This window comes from Theobroma cacao, chromosome 5 (assembly GCF_000208745.1).
Source record: "Theobroma cacao cultivar B97-61/B2 chromosome 5, Criollo_cocoa_genome_V2, whole genome shotgun sequence".
Lineage (NCBI taxonomy): Eukaryota > Viridiplantae > Streptophyta > Magnoliopsida > Malvales > Malvaceae > Theobroma > Theobroma cacao.
Window position 1 is genome coordinate 37,048,450 of NC_030854.1, and position 18,823 is coordinate 37,067,272.

The window sequence follows — 18,823 nt, forward strand, 5'->3', positions numbered from 1 at the left end:
GGTCGGTGGTTGAGATATGCATATGCCTCACCTGCTCATCAACTGTTCAATTTAAAAATGGTATAAACCAATATCTTATTGCCACTATTATTATTATTTTCCTTTTTTACTTGACTCAATCATGTTAACTTTATGATGCACTAGCCAAAAATAATCACAAGTAAATTGTGATTGTCGTGTGGGAGATTTGCTTAGTCAAATTCTGCTGGACAATGATGGTATTGAGACTAGTGGGAGACTTTGCTAGAATTAGCTGCATGCACATGAAGCACCTGGCCTGTTTAATTTTTTTAAAAAAAAGTATACATTTTATTTTTTTTTTTATGCTAAAAGTTTTCGCAGGGTTCAATTTCCTTGTAATTGTTTTGTTAATAGCAATAAAAATAAAGTATAGCAAGGCGGGAGACTGAAACCTTACTTCTAGAATTACATGAGCAATAAGGGATAGACTTCCTAGTACAGGGATTACCACCTTTGCTATAATTTTTAGTGATTTTATTACTTGTTGTGCTTAACTTGATTAAAATCGTGTTAATATATATGGTCGACAAGAAAAAAAAAGCATGTGTTAATTGTCCGAACAAGAGAAAAAACAGGTTTATGTAATTGTCCGAATTAATAAATAGTGAATTTTTACGTAATTTATGCTATAACATTATGTTTGGTAAAAGATAAAGAAAAGAAAGAAAGAAGGGCGATGGATGCACCTAAACCATCTTCTTTTCTGCTGCAAGAGGGCAGCATAGAAGACATTGGTCACTGTCTCACTGAGTACAATGTGTCATGAAATGCATGTCTAAACTTATGAAACATTTCTGCTCCACAAATTGAATAAGTGTTGTCTTCTTATTTTTGGAAGAATTGGATTTAAAGATAAGAGAAATGTACAAATCCATCCAATTCCCTTCTCTCCTCTCATTTTCCTCTGACCATACCATGAAATGATGGGAAAAAAAAATTTATCTTTCCTTCCTCTTTCCCTCTTACCAAACACAATAATGTACAACTCATTGTTTGAATTTTACTGCTAGACAAGATGGTTAGTTAGGATAGTTGAAGATTAGATGAAAGTAATGAAGAGAGAACGAAGCACTTGCTTTAAGAAGGGTTGATTCTTGTCTTGATATACAGTACAATACAGAGAGGATACAACACATATTGTCCATAGGAGCAAAAAGCAAAGATAGTGGAGAGACGTTAGGAGTATATGAATAGATTGGTCAATAACATGCAAGGAGATGTGGAAAAGATGTTGGGTTGAAAAAGATATATACATCGAATTTTAAGAATGGTAGGTGTAATTTGCTCTAAGCCTCAAAATGAATAATGTATACGATGAAGGAAAAGAAGCCTACAAGTCTATGACAATAACATTATACGTGACGATGTGTTTCATGTGCATTTTCATTTAAGGAAATTTTAATAATATCTACCTCTATAAATAGGGATGGAAATCCTCTGCCCTTATATTGTATCCCTTTCTCTACTCCGTTCATATTTGTTTACCACGTGTCTCTTAGATTATGTCTTTTTTTAACTTTGATTAACTATATAAAAAATGTTAGTTATCGGCAACTTCATTTTTGGCTGGTTTTTTGAAGTTTATAAATTTGATTGTTATAGAATAAATTTTAGGTTGTAAAAGTTGTATAACTTGTGTTAGATTCAGTTGGGGGGAGAGAGAGAGAAACAAAATTGCAAATTAAATAGTTGTAGAGTTTACATGCTGTCAACTCAAAAAAAACTCAAATTTATAAAATAGCAAAAAAACTTAAAATACAATCTAGTAATTCAAAAAACCAAAATCTACAAAATAACATAAAACTTGACAAAGTACTCGACTTTTCTTTGTATATTTTTTTAAAAATAAAATAGAATTCTAAATTTTTTGAATTAAAAAGAAAAAACCAAGAAATAAAAACTCCATAGAAAATCTAATTTCCAATTTTCAAATCCTCTTTAACTCTTCTAGCCCTAGGTTTCCTTCCGGTGCTAATACCCTTTTAATAAAAAAAAATGTTCTCAAATTTAGTAGTAGCTTTTATCGGTTTGGGCTAGTAAGACTTGGGAGTGGTTGGCACTCGTAATCATTAGCTCCCTTAATTATTAGTATTTATTTTTATCGATCATTATTAAGTTCTCTTATGAGACTATAATTACTATTAAATAATTTTTAAGTTGTAAAAGTTGTACAACTTTTGTTAGATTCAATTGGGAAGAGTGAGAAAGAAATAAAATTGTAAATCAAATAATTGTAGAGTTCACATGCGGTAAACTCAAAAAAACTAAAATTTATAAAATAAGAAAAAAACTTAGAATACAATCTAGCAATTCAAAAAACCAAAATCTACAAAATAACATAAAATTCGACAAAATACTCGACTTTTCTTTGTATATTTTTTTAAAAATAAAATAGAGTTCCAAATTTCCTGAATTAAAAATAAAAAGCCAAGAAATAAAACCTTCATAGAAAATCTAATTTCCAATTTTCAAACCCTCTTAACTCTTCTAGCCCCAGGTTTTCTTCCAGTGCTAATCACAGATGACTGGTTGTTGACAGCAATAGGAGGTTTCTTATTCTCTTTGCTCATACTTCTAAGCAGCTACCTAGGAGTCTGAGTCTTGTTCCTCTCCACGGAATAAGCAGCAGTCACTGACTTCCTCAAGTTCTGGAGCTTCTTCAAGGCTCTTTTCTTTGAAGATTCAACTGTAGAGACCTCAAAAATAACGGTGCCGTTAATTAACGTTTTTTATATGGTTAAACAAAGTTAAAAAAACCTAATCTAAGAGACACGCGACAAACTCATATGAACGGGCCAGGGAAGGGGGCACAATATAGGGGCACAGGATTTCCATCCCTATAAATAGACACTACTAAACATTTGGGAAACTCGCACTCTTTTGTATAATTTCTCTTCTTCTTTTTCTATCCTGGGATCATTCATTATTATCAAGTCTAAATAGTCTCCAAACAATGGTTGGTCCAGCAATAGTGACAGAAAAGAGAGTTGCAGCAACTCCCTCATCAAAAGATGAGTTGATTGCTTTCATTCAATCGGTCATTTTGAATGAACAGCAAGAAGAAATGGGGCCATTTTACGTGCTGGATTTGGGTGTTGTCAGGTCCCTCTTGGACACATGGACTTTTAACCTTCCCATGGTTCAACCATTCTATGCTGTCAAGTGCAACCCCAACCCTGCTTTCCTCAAAGAAATGGCAGCTCTTGGCACCAGCTTTGATTGTGCAAGCCGTGCTGAGATTCAAACCATTTTGTCTCTAGGAGTTTCACCTGATCGAATCGTTTTTGCAAACACATGCAAACCTGAGTCTCACATTAAGTATGCTGCTAAAGTTGGTGTTAACTTGGCTACTTTTGATTCAAAATGTGAACTTGAGAAGATTAAAAAATGGCACCCAAAATGTGCCCTGTTGATGCGAATCCAAGTCCCGGAAACCAGTGGTGCAGCATTTCTGTTCGGTTCCAAATTCGGTGCGCTCCCTGAGGAAATCGTTCCTCTTCTCCAAGCTGCTCAAGCTGCAGAGCTCAATGTTGTTGGTGTCTCATTCCATATTGGTAGTAGAGCCATTAACTACCATGCATTCGAAGAAGCAATATTAGCAGCTAAAACAACATTTGAAACAGCAGCTCAACTTGGCCTTCCTAAAATGCATATTATAAACATTGGTGGAGGTTTCACATCCGGTCCAAAGTTTACTGAAGCAGCCTCAGCCGTGAAAGTTGCTCTGCAAAAGTATTTTCCTACCGGGCCTACTTCTGGCTTAAAAATTATGGCAGAACCTGGTCGTTTCTTTGCTAACGAGCCTTTCACATTAGCAACAAGCATTTTAGGGAAGCGAATCAGGAATGAGATTAAAGAGTATTGGATTAACGATGGGATGTCGGGGTCTATGAACTATTTGAAGTATGACCATGATGATGTGATTTGCACTCCTCTTGCCAACTATGGCAACAACGACGTCATAACACGCAAAGGGCTTAAGACATCCGACTCCACAGTTTTTGGACCAACATGTGATCCGGCTGATACTGTTTTGGAGGGTTACCCGTTGCCAGATCTACAAGTTAATGATTGGTTGGTCTTCCACAACATGGGCGCTTATACCTCTTCTCGTGGGAATGATTTCAATGGGTTCGAAACATCAGCCATTCCAACCTACCTTGCAAACTCTGATAAAATTAGTTAATCCAAGAAAAAGAAATGCATAAGTGCTCTGGCTTTGCTAGCTCCTATAAATCACAATGGTTGTCGTGTCTCGCTCAATAAGGGATCAGATTAGTTTATGTTGGTTTTGTAACAACTGAGTTTGTTGTTCTCTTTCTCCTATGGAAGTTTAAGACTGCTCCATGATTGTCTATGGCTTTCTGTTATGGTTAAATCAAAACAGAAGTATCAAGCACGCAGAGAAGAAAAACAAAGATGATAAAACAGAGGAACTTGGTTAATATCGATCATAGCATTAACTGAAGAGTTGTACATGAATATATACATGACATGCATGGTTAACACTCGTAAAAAACTACCAAGTGTTTAACATGAGATTAAGATAAGCACGCAATGCTTACACGTTTAAGGACATGTGGCAGCAACATAGACTCTGGCTTATCAAACCAGTACAACGAAGCAAAATGGACACTTGTCCAATACTAAGTTAAACAGAAACAACACTCAAAGCTAGTTTTATCTCAACACTTTCTGAAGTGGAAATAATATGTGAATTCATTGTACTAGTTATAATAAAAGAGAAATAGTTGATTGATTAAAGTTATATTGAAGTTTCCATATTAGTGTGGATCCTCAGTTTTCTAATACTGTTCAACCGTTTAAATTATCACTAGGAAAAATCATCTGCAGAATCATCCTGATGATCCTTTAATTTAAACGCCCAAAAACAGTTTGTACCATCCCCACAACCGCAAGAGGTTAGTACAACCTCCCCCAACACATAATCCGGAAGGGAACATACCAGGATACCAAGATATACATTTTCCATATTAACAACCATATTTCACCACGATGCACAAAAAGGAACAGAACCTAGCCAGGAACATGCTTTTCACCTTGTTAAGCTGCTGTATAGACAACCTTCCTTAGCAAGTCAATCCGATGCTTGGCTAACTTGTGGCTCATTGTGTGTTGATGACTTGACCATTGCCTTTATAATGTTTGAGAGGGTTGTTAGGCTTGCGTGCGCCATGGTATTTTTGGTTGCTGTTCAGATTTCTAACTGGCAGGCAGACAAGGAACTGTGGATTAAGCTCGGGGGGAGCTATGCAACTACTGTGGTCTTGTTTTATTGTGCAGTAGCACATGATGTTTATGATTTCAGTTTACTGTTTTGGTGGCTGTAATTTTTTGTATGTTGGGTCTACAACGTTCGTGGGCTACTGATCTTTTGCCTATGAAGGTTGGCTATATTTGCAGGCTGCACCTACCAGTGAGTGAACTTGAGCCGATACATTCTAACAGGAAGTACACAGCTTAAAATCCCTCTGTTTTTTTACGGAGGAAACTCTCCCATTGCCAACGAAAATTATAATTTTCAAAAAAAAAAAAAAGGTCAACCTGCTGCTTCATTGGCAGCTCTCAGAATCTTATTCATGGCAGATGGCACAGTTTTTGGCTCTTGCACCCACTTAAACGACGTCACGTGAGTCGCTTCCCATGAGAAGTTATTCTAGTCAATTGAAATTTTATAAAGACAAAAAAAAAACCTCGAAATAATTTTTAATCATACAAAAAGGGTCATTAACTGTTCTTGTATTTCCTCCTGATGGGGTTGGTTTCCACATATCACAAATGCACTTTGCTACCTCAGCAAGTGATGGTTTAAACCCTTCCAGCCAACCCAACAAGCCATTCCTGCATGGCTCCCGAACTTGTTTCTCCCGAGGGTCTAGGGATCAAGCTTAACCCATCAAAACCCAACAAGCCATTACACGTATATAATGTAACACTCCAATAGTAGGATTTGAGTTTGAGGTAACATATTCTTGGATTGTGTTGGTGGGAGAAGGTTATGGTGTTCATTGGTATGTTAATTTTAACTTTTAAATAAAATTTATGATTATTATACTCATTATGTAATATACATAAATTTTGTACTTCTGAAAATATTTTTTAAGTTCAAAAATAGATAATAAATTAAAAACAGTGAGATGCACAGATATATATCTCAATTTCTTCATTACAAAATATGAATAATTGAATATTAATCTGAGTGACACATATATATATATCGACCTTTCCAATGAAAATTTTTTAAATTCATCTTTGATCAGAGTACTTCTCTTTAAAAAGGTAAAAACGTTAAATAAAAAATGTTATCTAATTATTGCTATTAGACTATTCCTTTTCTAACTTCGCTAATTAAATCACGTTTTTGAAATGGCCGGCGATTTGCTAAATTCTGCTGGACGGCATTGGGATTATCAATTAATTAATTAATTAATTAGTGGGAGATTTGCTAAGGGTTTCCTTTTTGGGGCAGGTGCCCCACCTGCTCATTATATCTATATTCAATTTGAAATTTGTATAACCTATACCTTATTGCCATTATTTTTTTCCTATCTTTAACTTCAATTAATTGTATTTTTATATGATGCAGTAGCCAAAGTAATCAGAGCAAATCATGGTTATCGTGTGCCGGCTAGATTTGCTACTTAAAATCTGCTGGACAATGACGGTATTGAGATTAGTGGAAGATTTGCTGCATGCACATCTAAAACCTGCCCTGCTTAGCGTCCTAAACCCTAAATTCTAATACTTAGAATTGTTTTATAATTGAGTTGAGATGCTACAAAGCCCGTGTGTAATATGTGTAGTCGGCAAGAGAAAAAAAAAAAGATTAAAGCATGTGTTATTACAATACTTTGCTTTTACTATGTTTTCAATAATTATATTTAAATCACAATCATAAAATTTTACGAGAATTTATAAGAATGCTATTAATATTCAATATTCATAAATGATTAATTTGTATACAATTCATAATTGTGACGGGATATTTATAAAATATATAATAAAAAATTATACTAGTTTTGAAAAAAAAATCAATAAATATTTAAAACTCATACTTCAACTTATAATTTTTTAATTATCATTACGATTCATTTTGGGTTTTTTTTTTACTTTTATTGTTCGCCCTTTTTAGACTTATCATTGCCTTGAGGCTTTGTTTTCTTTATGGTTCACCCTTGTTAGACTTACCATTGCCTTGAGGCTTTGGCGACTTGATGATGATCCCATGAATCATGATTCAAAACAGAGAAAATAGACTATTATTAACATAAAAGAGAGTTTATGTAAGAGAATCACCTGCGAAGATTATAATTTTTGGTATAAGTTAGCCTCATTCTTCTTCAACAGTCCATATACATATAAATATCTTATGAAAAACTAAATGAAAACTCTTTGTTTGTTAAAATTTGGATTGATTAGTGTTTTTGTCATTTACTGTGAAAACTTTAATTAGTGATACGAGGCAGCCTCACTTTTCTCTTACAGTTCATATATATATATATATTAAACATCTTATGAAAAGTAAATCGTTAAAGTTTCGATCATTCGACAATCCGTATATATATAAATATCTTATGAAAAAGTAAATGAAAACTCTTTATTTGTTAAAATTTGGATTGATTAGTGTTTTTGTCATTTATTGTGAAAACTTTAATTATTGATACGAGCTAGTCTCACTTTTCTCTTACCGTTCATATATATATATATTAAACATCTTATAAAAAGTAAATCGTTAAAGTTTGGATTAAGTATTGTTTGTATCATTTACTTTTTGTTAATTTATCTTTTACTTTTTAAAAAGTTATTACAAAATTAAAAAAATAATATCATAATTGATTTGAAATTAACAAATAATTATAATATAATTAATTTATATAGGGGCAGAATCATGCAAACCTTCTTTTTGCTTTTAAAAATTAAAATAAATAATAAAAAAATCAACCAGACAATAGAAAAATATGAAATTAGAACGAAAAATGCAAGGTCTAATTAAATCTAGGTCGATAAAGTCTAAAAAATGATGGTTGGCGTTACCACTAGGCATCAAGCAGTCAAATTGAACTACACAATCATTGTTTTTATCTGCATCCCATTACATCACATTCTGTACAGCATTTTCCACAAATAAAATATATACGTTCAAAGAACAAATTGGCTAAAACGTTACCTAGCTAGGTGGACAGTATGGGTGAGCATGCATGATTAGCATTTTTTATTATAATAATAATAAAAATAATAATATTCTTTTATTATAAATAGTTTACAATAAAAATAGTATACCAAATTTATGAATAGTACAAAAAATTCATACATCCACTTACAATTCACGCTACAATTCATTTATTGCTGGTTTCTTTTTTTTTAATTTATTCATTAATTATTTGTATTAGATATAAATATTTTAAATAACTCTTTAGCTTAACTATTAAGATCTATAAAAAATGTACCTTGTATATATATAGTTATCATCTGTTGAAATCGATTCCAGCTCGATCTAATTAAATATTATTATCTAATTAAGTAATAGTATTATATTATAATTATAATTAAATAATTTATAGATTTATCTTAACTAAATAATAGGATGAATAATGAAGGGAAAGAAAGATATTACAGATAAAATTGTTACTTTAAATTGATTAAGTATTTTCCTTCTATTGTTGAAAGAATCTTCTCTTATTTTCCTCCTAACAAGCGAATGATATAATGGAAAAATAAAAGTTTCCTTTTCATTCTCCTTTCCTTCGTTCCTCTTCCCCTCTTTCCAAAGAGAGTAAGGTACAACTAATTGCTTAAATTTTTGGTGCTAGACAAAGTGGTCAGAGACATTGGGAGATCTGCTAGATTTCCAAAATTTGAATAGTTGAAAATTAGATGAAGGGCTTGCTTAGAGAAAGGTTGATCTTTTTCTTGAGATAGGATCCAGAGAGGACACAACATGTATTGTCTAAAAGAGAAAAGCAAAAGCAAGTGCAGATGTTTGGAGTGTATTAAAAATTGGTCAATAACGTGTAAGAAGATTTGCTGAGAAAAAAAAAAACATGTAAGAAGATTTGGAAAAGAATAAGGCATACAATGAAGAAGAAGGAAGACAAACAAGTTCTAAAATGGCAACATTACCTGAAAAACATTATCTTTGTTCCTCATACTGTGCATCATCAGATATATATCTCCACTTTCACATTGCAGAGCTCTGTAACATAAAATGTCTACCTAATAGGTGAATTCATTGTACTTGATTGTGACAACATTTGAAACAGCAGCTCAACTTGGCCTTCCTAAAATGCATATTGTCGACATTGGTGGAGGTTTCACATCCGGTCCAAAGTTTGCTGAAGCAGCCTCAGCCGTGAAAGTTGCTCTGCAAAAGTATTTTCCTAATGGGCATGCTTCTGGCTTAAAAATTATGGCAGAACCTGGTCGTTTCATTGCTAACGAGCCTTTCACATTAGCAACAAGCATTCTAGGGAAGCGAATTAGGAATGAGATTAAAGAGTATTGGATTAACGATGGGATGTCGGGGTCTATGAATTATTTGAAGTATGACCATGATGATGTGATTTGCACTCCTCTTGCCAACCATGGCAGCAACTACGTTATAACATGCAAAGGACTGAAGACAACCGATTCCACAGTGTTTGGACCAGCATGTGATCCGGATGATACGGTTTTGGAAGGTTACCCGCTGCCAGATCTACAAGTTAATGATTGGCTGGTAATCCACAACATGGGCGCTTACACCTCTTCTGGTGGGAATGATTTCAATGGGTTCAAAACATCAGCCATTCCAACTTACGTTGGGAACTCTGATAAAAGTTAATCCCTGCAGAAGAAGTGCAGAAGTGGTTTGGCTTTGCTAGCTCTTATATATAAATCACAATGGTTGTCGTGTCTTCGTTCAATAAGTAATCAGATTAGCTTATGTTGGTTTTTGTAGCAAATGAGGTTGTTGTCCTATGAAAGTTTAAAACTGCTCCATGATTGTTTACGGCTTTCTGAAATAGAAATAATAGGTGAATTCATTGTCCTTGATTGTTATTAAAAAAGAATAACAGTTGATAGATTAAAGTTGTATTTGAAGTGGCCATATTAGTGTGGATCCTTTCTTTTAGAAACTTGATTATATTAATAAGGCTGAACCATTGATGTAATGAGCCAAAATAATACGTTATCTCAACACACTTAAAAATATGCTACCTGAAAGGTATTCTGCAGAACCATCCTGGTGATCCCTTAAACACCCGAAAACAGTACATGTACCATCGCCACAACCACAAGAGGTTAGCACAACCCTACACATAATCCAAACCGGGACAACAAGATATACATTTTCTATATTAACAACCATATTTCAGCACAATACACAAAAAGGAACTCTGGTCAGGAACATGCCTTTTCACCTCGTTAAGCTGCTGCTACTGCTTGGATTGAAGTTCCCCATTACTAACCCAGATGAGTTTAATTCCTGCTCTCGCTGCCCCCTTTCCTTAGCAAGGCAATCCGCTGCTTCATTGGCAGCCCTCGTAATCTGAGATATCCTCTAGTCAATAAAAAATTAATAAAGACCAAAAAAAAAACCTTAAAATAACTTTTAATCATGGAAAAAGGGTAATTAATTACTGTTTTCGTACTTTATCTTTATCATTAATACAACATCGCCCCTAATTATACACTCTTTAAGGACAGTTGATTTTCTTCTTAATTCATAATTATGTTAATGTCATTCATTATCAAGATAAACTGATAAGCAGCTACACAACAATTATAACGAAGAAAAATCAGGCGATCATTAAGTTAATGTCATTCGTTCATATTGATCGAGAAAAAAAAAGAAAAAGAAAAAGCCTGATATTGTTGCTAATGTGCACCCGTTGGCCATGTAGTTCCCATTAAGTTCTTCCTGATGGGGTTGGTTTCCACAGATCACAACTGCATTTTGCTACCTCATCAAGTAATGGTTTCAAACCCCTTCCAGCACAACAAGCCATCAAAACCCGTGCAGATATTGAAATTTGATGAAGAATTTAGAAGCAATGAGATGTCATAAATATATACCTCAACTTCTTTATTTCAAGATATGAACAGTTGAATACCTGAGTAGACACATAAGTTCGTCTTTGATTAGAGCGCTTTCAGTGATGACAAATGTCTTTGCGTTTGGCGTAGCTCTACTGTCAACTCTATCTCATAGTTAAGACAAATTGTTTATGTTTCTGGTTTATACCCTGCTCTGCTTTTTTGTTGTCCTTGTTTATGTCGCTTCTGAGATTTCTTTTCATTCCAACATGTTTGTGACATGCTTGGTGTTCTCTGTTTTTATACAGAATATTCAATATAGTATTTGTAAGCAGCTGCATGATCAGTACCGAAAGGCTAAACCCACTATATAGTTTTTCAGTGATTAATACAAATGTTTTGTTTATATTGTCAGATTCTATGTAATATGACTAGACAACCTCTATGGTAGCTAATGTCAGATGTGACACTCTCCTGTGTTTGTAAACCTCTGAACAGCTTCGGCTGATCCTCCCTGCTCAATACAATGTTTCAATGAAACATCGCTTTTAGTTAAAAAAAAAAAATCGTTAACGATTCCAAACAGTAGAAGCTACCTAATTATTACTATTATTTTTTGTTGCCTTTTCTAACTTCACTAAATCACGTTTTTCAAATGGTGTATTTGGCAAAAGAAATGAGTAAATCGTGACTATGCTGTGGAAGATTTGCTAAATTTTGTTGGATGGCATTGGGATTAATTAATTAATTAATTAATTAGTGGGAGATTTGCTAAGGCTTTCCTTTTTGTGGAAGGTGGATGATCAGATGAATGCACATCTCGCGACCCTACCTACTCAGTAACTTTATTCAATTTGAAAATGGTATAGCTTTTTTCCATTTTTTTTTTCCTATCGTTAACTTCCCTTAATCGTGTTTTTATATGATGCAGTAACCAAAGAAATCAGAGCAAATCATAATTATCGTGGCAGATTTGCTGCATGCAAGTGTTGCTCTCAATCCTAAACCCTAATAATTAAAAACATAAGCGAAAACTCTTTATGTATTAAAGCTTTGATTGAATAGTGTTTTTGTTATTTACTTTTTGTTCATTTGTCTTTCGTTTTTTTAAAATATTATAAAATAAAAGAAAAAAGCAATATCATAAATGATTTGAAATGGACACATAATTAAAAACGAAAATGATCAGAAATAATTCTATTGATAAAGACGATTTCAAAAGTAAGTATCAAAATAAATTTAAATGTTTTTTGTCAAAGTTAGCCATAAAATGATAAAAATGCCCTTAAAACTATTTCAAATAAATTAAATACTTTCAATTTTTTTCTCTTATCATTCGTCTGCTGTATTTTTCATTTTACTGTGCTCTTTATTTTTCTCTCTCGTTATCTTGTAAAATCATCATTGATTTATACACTAAAGAGTATAACATGAAAAGTAATAACATATTCTTAGATTTATTAGTTTACATTTACAAAACTTTCTATCGTCTCTGGATAAAAAAGTATGGTATGATGAATAACAATAAGTTCTTAGGTTTATTGATGTTGAGTTTTTCAGTAATTCAAGTTTGATAGAATATGCCTTAGTATGTAACAAAGTGATTCATGCCTTGGCGTGTAATATCAATAGGAAGAAGGAACTTTTGACATGTAACATCTGGTGTTGAAGTTTTGATTTTGGCATGTAATATCTATTGCCGAAGCTTTGACATCCTTGACTTGTAATGTCTTCTACTTCAACTTTAATGCGTGTAACATTTGGTGCTGAAGCTTTGACCTTGGCATGTAATATTTGCTGTTGAAGTTTTAGTGTGTAACATTTTTTGTTTTGGTTTTAGGTGTAACATCTGGTGATGAAGTTTTGACCAATATCTGGTGCTGAAGCTTTAACCTTGGTGTATAACATTTATTGTTGAAGTTTTGGTATGTAACATCTTCTGCTGAAGTGTGTAACATCTGTTTAGGTTTACAGTGTCATTTTATTTTATTTTTTGTTATTAAATATGGTATGTAACTCGCTTTTTTATATTTCACTGTAATATAAACTCTTGAAATTAAAATGTGTAATAACTTTTTTTTCAATTGTAACAATATTTTTTAAAATATAGTATGTAATAACAATATTTTTAAAATATAACGTATAACTTATTCTCTATTATTACATTTTATTGGGATATAAACTCTTGAAGTTAAATATTTTTATAATAAAGATAAAAGTTAAAAAAAATTGACATGAAAATGAATATATATTGAAAAATTATTCAATGGATGAAATGGATTTGAACGAAAAGAAATTATCCAAAATTCTCTAATTTGGATAGTTAGGTTTCTGATTTTTTTATTTATTTTTTTAGTAAACAAAAATTAAAATATATTGATGTTATAAAGAAAGGAGAGAGAAATCAAATCCATCAAAGCAAAATTAAAAATCAGCAGATTGGAACTTAATTTGCTAACGTTAATGCACTTTTCAAGCCTCCCTATGAACAAAGTACAACTTGCCCATGATATAGAGAATGACAACAAAAGCAATGAAACCAATACTCATGACCAGCATGATATTTGGGAAGATCTTGAGCCCTGTTCCATAATCAGTATAAAACTGCAGTATAGTCCTAGCAACCTCTTTGGAGGTCGCACTGTTTGTCATTTTTCTCTTCCTCAGGCTTGTAACTGTGACTGCACTTTCTCTTGGTGAAGCTGTTCTAGTTGCCATTTCTAAATCGACTCAAATTTTATATTGTGTAATTTGAATATAAAGAGAGTTCTTTAAGGACAATTTTGTCTAAAATTTTTTTCTTTTGGCTAAAATCAATTAAAATTAAAAAGATGGTTATTTTTTAAAACAATTTATTTTTGAAAGGTAAAAAAAATCATCCTTAATTAAAATATAACATAATTATAATATAATTAATTTATATAGAGGTAGAATCATTCAAAGGCTCTTTTTGCTTTTTTATTTTACTTTTAAAAATTAAAATAAATAATAAAAAATCAACTAGACAATAAAAAAATATTAAATTAGAACAAAAAATTCAAAGTCTAAATCTAGGTCAATAGAGTATAAAAAAAAATGTTTGTAGTTACCACTAGCCATCAATAATACTATCATTGTTTTTATATGCATCCCATCACATACCCTATAGTATTTGCCATATATAAAATATATTCATTTAAAGAACACATTGACTAATTATCTTTTTTTTTTTTGTTAATTATTTTTAATTAAAATATTATTTATTTACTTATATAACATCGCGTCGACGTGATATGTTAACATATATCTCATCAAATGTTAACATGTTATAATAATATGATATGATATTTTTATCTTGTACAGCAATATCACATGAGCGTATTATGAGTATGGTTTTACTAATGACAGTTAAGTCAACTTTTAATTATAAAGATTTATCTTTTAAAAATAAAATATAAAAATTTGATTAAACGTAATAAAATATAAAATTTTATTTAATTTTTTAAAATAATTTAAATTTTTTTAAAAATATTATGTCACAAAAATATATATAATTTTTTCTTCAACCTCCTTTCCTTCCTTCCTCTTCGCCTCTTACAGAACATAGTAAGTACAACTGATTGCTTAACCTCTGATGCTAGACAAAGTGGTCAAATACAGATATTGGGAGATCTGCTAGATTTCCAAAATTTGAATAGTTGAAAATCAGATGAAGTGCTTGCTTTAGGAAGGGTTGTTCTTTGTCTTGAGATAGGATCCAGAGAGGACACAACACATGTTGTCTAAAGGAGAGAAAAGCAAAGCAAGTACAGATGCTTGGAGTATATTAAAAATAATCAAGAACATGTAAGAAGACTTGGAAAAGAATAATGTATACAATGAAGAAAAAAGAAGAGAAACAAGTTCTAAAATGGCAACTTTACATAAAAAACATTGTCTTTGCTCCTTAGTCTATGCATCATCAGATATATCTCTTCACTTTCTCATTATTGGTTATTAGAACCTGAAAATTTATTTGCAACTTCAAGAATAAATATTTAAGAAATAGTGAGATTATGAAGAAAACCCAAATCAGAATTTTCAATTTTCTGTACAAATCAAGCATCAAAACTTGAAAATCAGGGCTGACTATTGCTCTAAGTTTGTGTATATAGAAGGTTTATGTACAGTTTTTGTTTGATTATACTTTATCTGGTAGTGCAAATACATTTTGAGAGGGAGATTAGACTAACCTCGAGGGGGTGGAAGGATTTGTAAACAGGTGAAAAGGGAGTAAAAGATGGCACTGCACATTATTTTTTTTGGTTCCACTGCAGTTTTTGATACAATGGATGCTGGCTTTTCCAAGCCTTCCAGCTTTTGTATATTGTAAATGTGCCTTTTAACATTAATATAAGCTCACTACTTTTCAAAAAAAAATTGAAAGTCCAGAAACTTTGAATGTTCAAAACCAAGAGGGTTTTTCAGGTTTTTGATCAATTGGGAAAGGGCTCTCCTTGTTTGTCCATGGAATTACAGAAACTTTGAGTGCCAGGCAACATAATATCCAGAAACAAGAAGTAAAACCACTTCAAAGAGGTCCCACTTACAATGCATTAAAATTTGTGACTCAAATTTAACACACGCTGTTCCTACCATTTTCACATTGCATAGCTCTATTCTACCTAAACTTCACTTTACCTCCATGACGTGCGGTCTTTACTAACAACGTGTTTAGTGTGCGATATATTTTTGTAATGAAATTTCAATATCTATCTCTATAAATAGGCCCTCCTAATCATTTGGGAAACTCGCACTCTTTTGTATAATTTATCTTCCTCTTTTGTCTACCGAGGGATCATTAATTCATTATTATCAAGTCCCAAGAGTTTCCAAACCATGGTTGGTCCAGCAATGGTGACAGAAAAGAGGGTTGCAGCAACACGCTTATCAAAAGATGAGTTGATTGCTTTCATTCAATCGATCATTTTGAATGAACAACAAGAAGAAATGGGGCCATTTTACGTGCTAGATTTGGGTGTTGTCAGGTCCCTCTTGGACGCATGGACTCTTAACCTTCCCATGGTTCAACCTTTCTATGCTGTCAAGTGCAACCCCAACCCTGCTTTCCTCAAAGAAATGGCAGCTTTGGGCACCAGCTTTGATTGTGCAAGCCGTGCTGAGATTCAAACCATTTTGTCTCTTGGGGTTTCACCTGATCGGATCGTTTTCGCAAACACATGCAAACCTGAGTCTCACATCAAGTATGCCGCTAAAGTTGGTGTTAACTTGGCTACTTTTGACTCAAAATGTGAACTTGAGAAGATTAAAAAATGGCACCCAAAATGTGCCCTGTTGATGCGAATCCAAGTCCCGGAAACCAGTGGTGCAGCATTTCTGTTCGGTTTCAAATTCGGTGCACTCCCTGAGGAAATCGTTCCTCTTCTCCAAGCTGCTCAAGCTGCAGAGCTCAATGTTGTTGGTGTCTCATTCCACATTGGTAGTAGAGCCATTAACTACCATGCATTCGAAGAAGCAATATTAGCAGCTAAAACAACATTTGAAACAGCAGCTCAACTTGGCCTTCCTAAAATGCATATTCTAAACATTGGTGGAGGTTTCACATCCGGTCCAAAGTTTACTGAAGCAGCCTCAGCCGTGAAAGTTGCTCTGCAAAAGTATTTTCCTAATGGGCCTGCTACTGGCTTAAAAATTATGGCAGAACCTGGTCGTTTCTTTGCTAACGAGCCTTTCACATTAGCAACAAGCATTCTAGGGAAGCGAATTAGGAATGAGATTAAAGAGTATTGGATTAACGATGGGATGTCGGGGTCTATGAATTATTTGAAGTATGACCATGATGATGTGACTTGCACTCCTCTTGCCAACTATGGCAGCAACGACGTTATGACATGCAAAGGACTTAAGACATCCGATTCCACAGTGTTTGGACCAACATGTGATCCGGAGGATACGGTTTTGGAGGGTTACCCGCTGCCAGATCTACAAGTTAATGATTGGCTGGTCTTCCACAACTTGGGCGCTTACACCTCTTCTCGTGGGAATGATTTCAATGGGTTCAAAACATCAGCCATTCCAACTTACCTTGCGAACTTTGGTAAAAGTTGATCCCTGCAGAAGAAATGCAGAAGTTGTTTGGCTTTGCTAGCTCCTATATATAAATCACAATGGTTGTCGTGTCTCGTTCAATAAGTGATCAGATTAGCTTATGTTGTTTGTTGTAGCAAATGAGGTTGTTGTCTTCTTTTTCTCCTATGAAAGTTTAAGACTGCTCCATGATTGTCTATGGCTTTGTGAAATAGAAATAATATGTGAATTCATAGTACTTATTATAATAAAAAAGAAACAGTTGATTGATTAAAGTTGTATTGATATAATAGGTGAATTGTTGTTTGTAATGGCTAGGTTGCTTTGGGTTCTTTTTTGTCATCCCTTTGTCACCTAGGCACATCAGATCACTCTCACCTGGTGCTTTTGCCCGTCCCTTTCGTGGGGTAACCTTCTTGTTTTCTGCGACTCTCGTTATTGACTTTGGGCTCTCTCTGCAAGTCTCCCCCTGCAATACCTTTTCGTTTTACTTCACCATGCATGTGTCCGTGCTTTCTCTTGACCACACAAGAACATTAATAGCTCAAAATTATTGCCATTGTTTTTGTTCCTTTCTAACTTCATTCAATCACGTTTTGCTATGGTGTATGGTAGGAAAAATTAAGAATCGAGTAAATCACGCATGATCAGCATGTGGGAAATTTGCTAAATGATCTGAGATTATTGTTAGATTTCGCTAGGTTTCCTAGGTGGCGAGGAATGTTAGTTGCATGCACATGTATCACCTGACCAGCTCACCTTAACTTGAATAGTTTTAGCTCTGCCTTTATTTTTTATTTTTTTACTAAATTATTAATTAACATATTGAGTTATTAAATTGAATTATTGAGATATAATATGTTATGATAGACTATTAGGTTGGACTGTTAAAATATAATACTTTATGATATGCTTAAATTTATATTAAAATTTAATGGGTTTGGATTAATAGACTCAATTTTTTTTAAAAAAAAATTGATAGGCTTAATATATTAGTTAGAATTTATTTGTTAGGCTTAACTAGCAATAGGTTAACCATAATGACTTTGATTTTACCAAATAATTTGAAAAATAAAACTAATTATTAAATAAAAAATTATTTTGAGAGTCATTAAATATAAATATAATAAATAAAATTGTATTGAAAGAAAAACAATTATTTAATTCTGTTAATTTATATGTATATCTTTATTACTTAAAATTTGTAACATACATGTTAGAATGTATTGGTTATTCTGAATAAAAAATTATACATTGATGAAATTTTAAGCAAAGTGCAACACGATAATTTATATTTGAAAATTACATAATAATTTATTTATTTTTAAAGATTAAAATTATAGAAAATAAAATTCATATAACAGAAAAAAGAAGAACATGACAAGTAGAAGATAGAATCCATATATTGTATAATAAAAACGAAAAAAAATTATAATTGATGGTTCATAAAAATTTGTGAAAAAAAATCTATAGAAATTTAGAATATACGAGTAAATAAAATGATAATAAATAATAAATATAAATAATAATAATATAAATTAAAGAAACTAAAAAAAATTAAAATTGAGTCATGAAATTATTTTGTTATTTTTTATTTATATTAATTATTAAATAAAAAATATTTTGAAGGGACCATTAATAAAATTTATAAAAAAAATTAAAAAAATTTAGATAATATGTAAACAAATTTAAAATTTCG

General features: G+C 32.5%; 3 protein-coding genes across 3 annotated transcripts; all 3 read left to right on the forward strand.

Moving 5' to 3' along the window:
* LOC18600233 (ornithine decarboxylase) lies at positions 2,963-4,353 on the forward strand. The gene has a single exon (XM_018120827.1). The coding sequence runs from the start codon at positions 2,975-2,977 to the stop codon at positions 4,205-4,207; it is 1,233 nt and encodes a 410-aa protein (XP_017976316.1). The 5' UTR covers positions 2,963-2,974; the 3' UTR covers positions 4,208-4,353.
* Positions 9,326-9,862, forward strand: LOC108662042 (ornithine decarboxylase-like). Its single transcript, XM_018121087.1, has one exon. The coding sequence runs from the start codon at positions 9,326-9,328 to the stop codon at positions 9,860-9,862; it is 537 nt and encodes a 178-aa protein (XP_017976576.1).
* LOC18600234 (ornithine decarboxylase) lies at positions 15,851-17,323 on the forward strand. The gene has a single exon (XM_018120826.1). It carries the CDS (start codon positions 15,916-15,918, stop codon positions 17,143-17,145), a length of 1,230 nt encoding a protein of 409 aa, XP_017976315.1. The 5' UTR covers positions 15,851-15,915; the 3' UTR covers positions 17,146-17,323.